This window comes from Empidonax traillii, unplaced genomic scaffold (assembly GCF_003031625.1).
Source record: "Empidonax traillii isolate 1590-97213 ecotype Southwest subspecies unplaced genomic scaffold, ASM303162v1 scaffold187:size1931383, whole genome shotgun sequence".
In the NCBI taxonomy this organism is placed as follows: domain Eukaryota; kingdom Metazoa; phylum Chordata; class Aves; order Passeriformes; family Tyrannidae; genus Empidonax; species Empidonax traillii.
The window spans coordinates 1,926,688-1,928,154 of record NW_020955380.1 but is presented as its reverse complement, the minus strand read 5'-3'; the positions used below and the strand labels follow the sequence as shown (position 1 = coordinate 1,928,154).

General features: G+C 58.6%; 1 protein-coding gene across 1 annotated transcript; it reads right to left on the bottom strand.

Moving 5' to 3' along the window:
* Window positions 1-5: 5 nt before the first annotated feature.
* LOC114058754 (PHD finger protein 7-like) lies at window positions 6-1,448 on the bottom strand (the record flags this gene model as incomplete). Its single annotated transcript, XM_027886411.1, has 6 exons — window positions 1,273-1,448; window positions 1,034-1,196; window positions 839-945; window positions 555-668; window positions 304-422; window positions 6-132 (listed from the first exon to the last, which is right to left on the bottom strand). Coding segments are annotated over exons 1-6 (779 nt in total), but the record flags the coding sequence as incomplete, so codon positions are not given.
* Window positions 1,449-1,467: the final 19 nt, after the last annotated feature.

The window sequence follows — 1,467 nt, the reverse complement described above, 5'->3', positions numbered from 1 at the left end:
GAGACAGCCCTGACAACACCAGGCTGCCTGTGTTGGGGCTGATGGTCTCGGGTTCTCTGGAGACCTCCGAAGGCTCCAGTCCTGACAGTCTGGCCGTGCTGGGGCCAGCAAGCTCTGAGTCACCTCTGGAGGCTGGAAGGGGAAGCAGGAATGTCAAGGCCACCCCAGGCTCGGGACAGGATAAGCCAGAGCAGTGTCCCCGGCTGTCCTGGAGCAGACAGGCCCTGCCAAACCCAGCCTGGGCAGCCAGTGCCAGGCGCAGGGCCACCTGGCCAAGGCTCACCAGGGTGCTTTGCCTCTTACCTGTTCCCAGACCAGCACAGCCGTCACATTCCCAGCTGGTTATGCTGTTCCTCAGGCCAGAGCAGTGTCTGTGGGTGCCCTCGGCTGCACAGGAGGAGCACAGGAGCAGTTCCCAGGGCCTGGGGAAGCAAATGACTTTATGGAGCTGAGGACAAAGTATCCAAAGTGTGGGATTATTTGGCTGAGCTCTACTCCTGGGTCGTTCTGCTTCAAGCCCTGCAGAGCCCCAGGATGCAGCTTTGGCAACTTACCCTTCCAATTCTGCCTCTGCTCTGCCTCCTGGAAAAAGGCACTCTCTGGCATCGCAGTGCCTGTGCCTCTCTCCTAGCTCGGCAAATGCATTAATGCCCTCCCATGATGGTGGTCTGATGGAAAAAGGAAACCTGATGAGCTGCCTCTGCCCCAGCATCAGGAAGGTGCAGGGTGTCCCTGCTCTTCCCCCTCTGCCATTTCCAGCTCCTGCGTGAAGCTGAACCCTTGCATGGCACAGCACTTGCACTCCCCTGTGTTGTGAGCCAGGCAGAAGGACACCAACCTGAAGGGGATTCGGATCCCCATGGTGAACAGACTCATAACAAATGTGTTATTATCCCTGCAGAGGGGGCACTGGAGGGATAAAAAACCAGCATGCAGAGCCTGTCCCTGCAGGAGAAACAGGAGCAGTCAGAGTGAGGCCCTGGTGCTGCTGAGACCCTGCTGACCCCGTGGGGGTTTAGGGAACCATTCTTACTTGAATACAATCCCTGTGGAACCAGGCGTTTTTGCACGCTGGGCACACCATGGTGTTGAAGGTCTTTCTTTCTTCCACGGGCTCCATGCAGATGAGGCATTCGGTGCCTGGCTCTGGAGTCGCCTCCACTGCCTGCTCTGGTCTGTGTGTGGGGCAGAAGGACCTGGGGGAAAAAGGGGTGGGTGAGGAGAGAAGTGCTGGGCCCTTCCCTGGTGGTGGCCAGCAGGAACAGGAGGTACCTAAATGGTCTGATGAACTGGGTGACACATCCTCCCTGCTTGGCACAGGGCAGGTGGAAGCTCAGGTCACAGTCGGCTTCACAGCAGGTGATGGTGGCCCCGCTCTGGCCACAGATGAAGCAGCTCTGGAAAGAGCAGAGCAGCCCCATCAGCAGCAGCCTCAGGGCCTCATCCTTGTCCCAGAGCCGGCTGAAA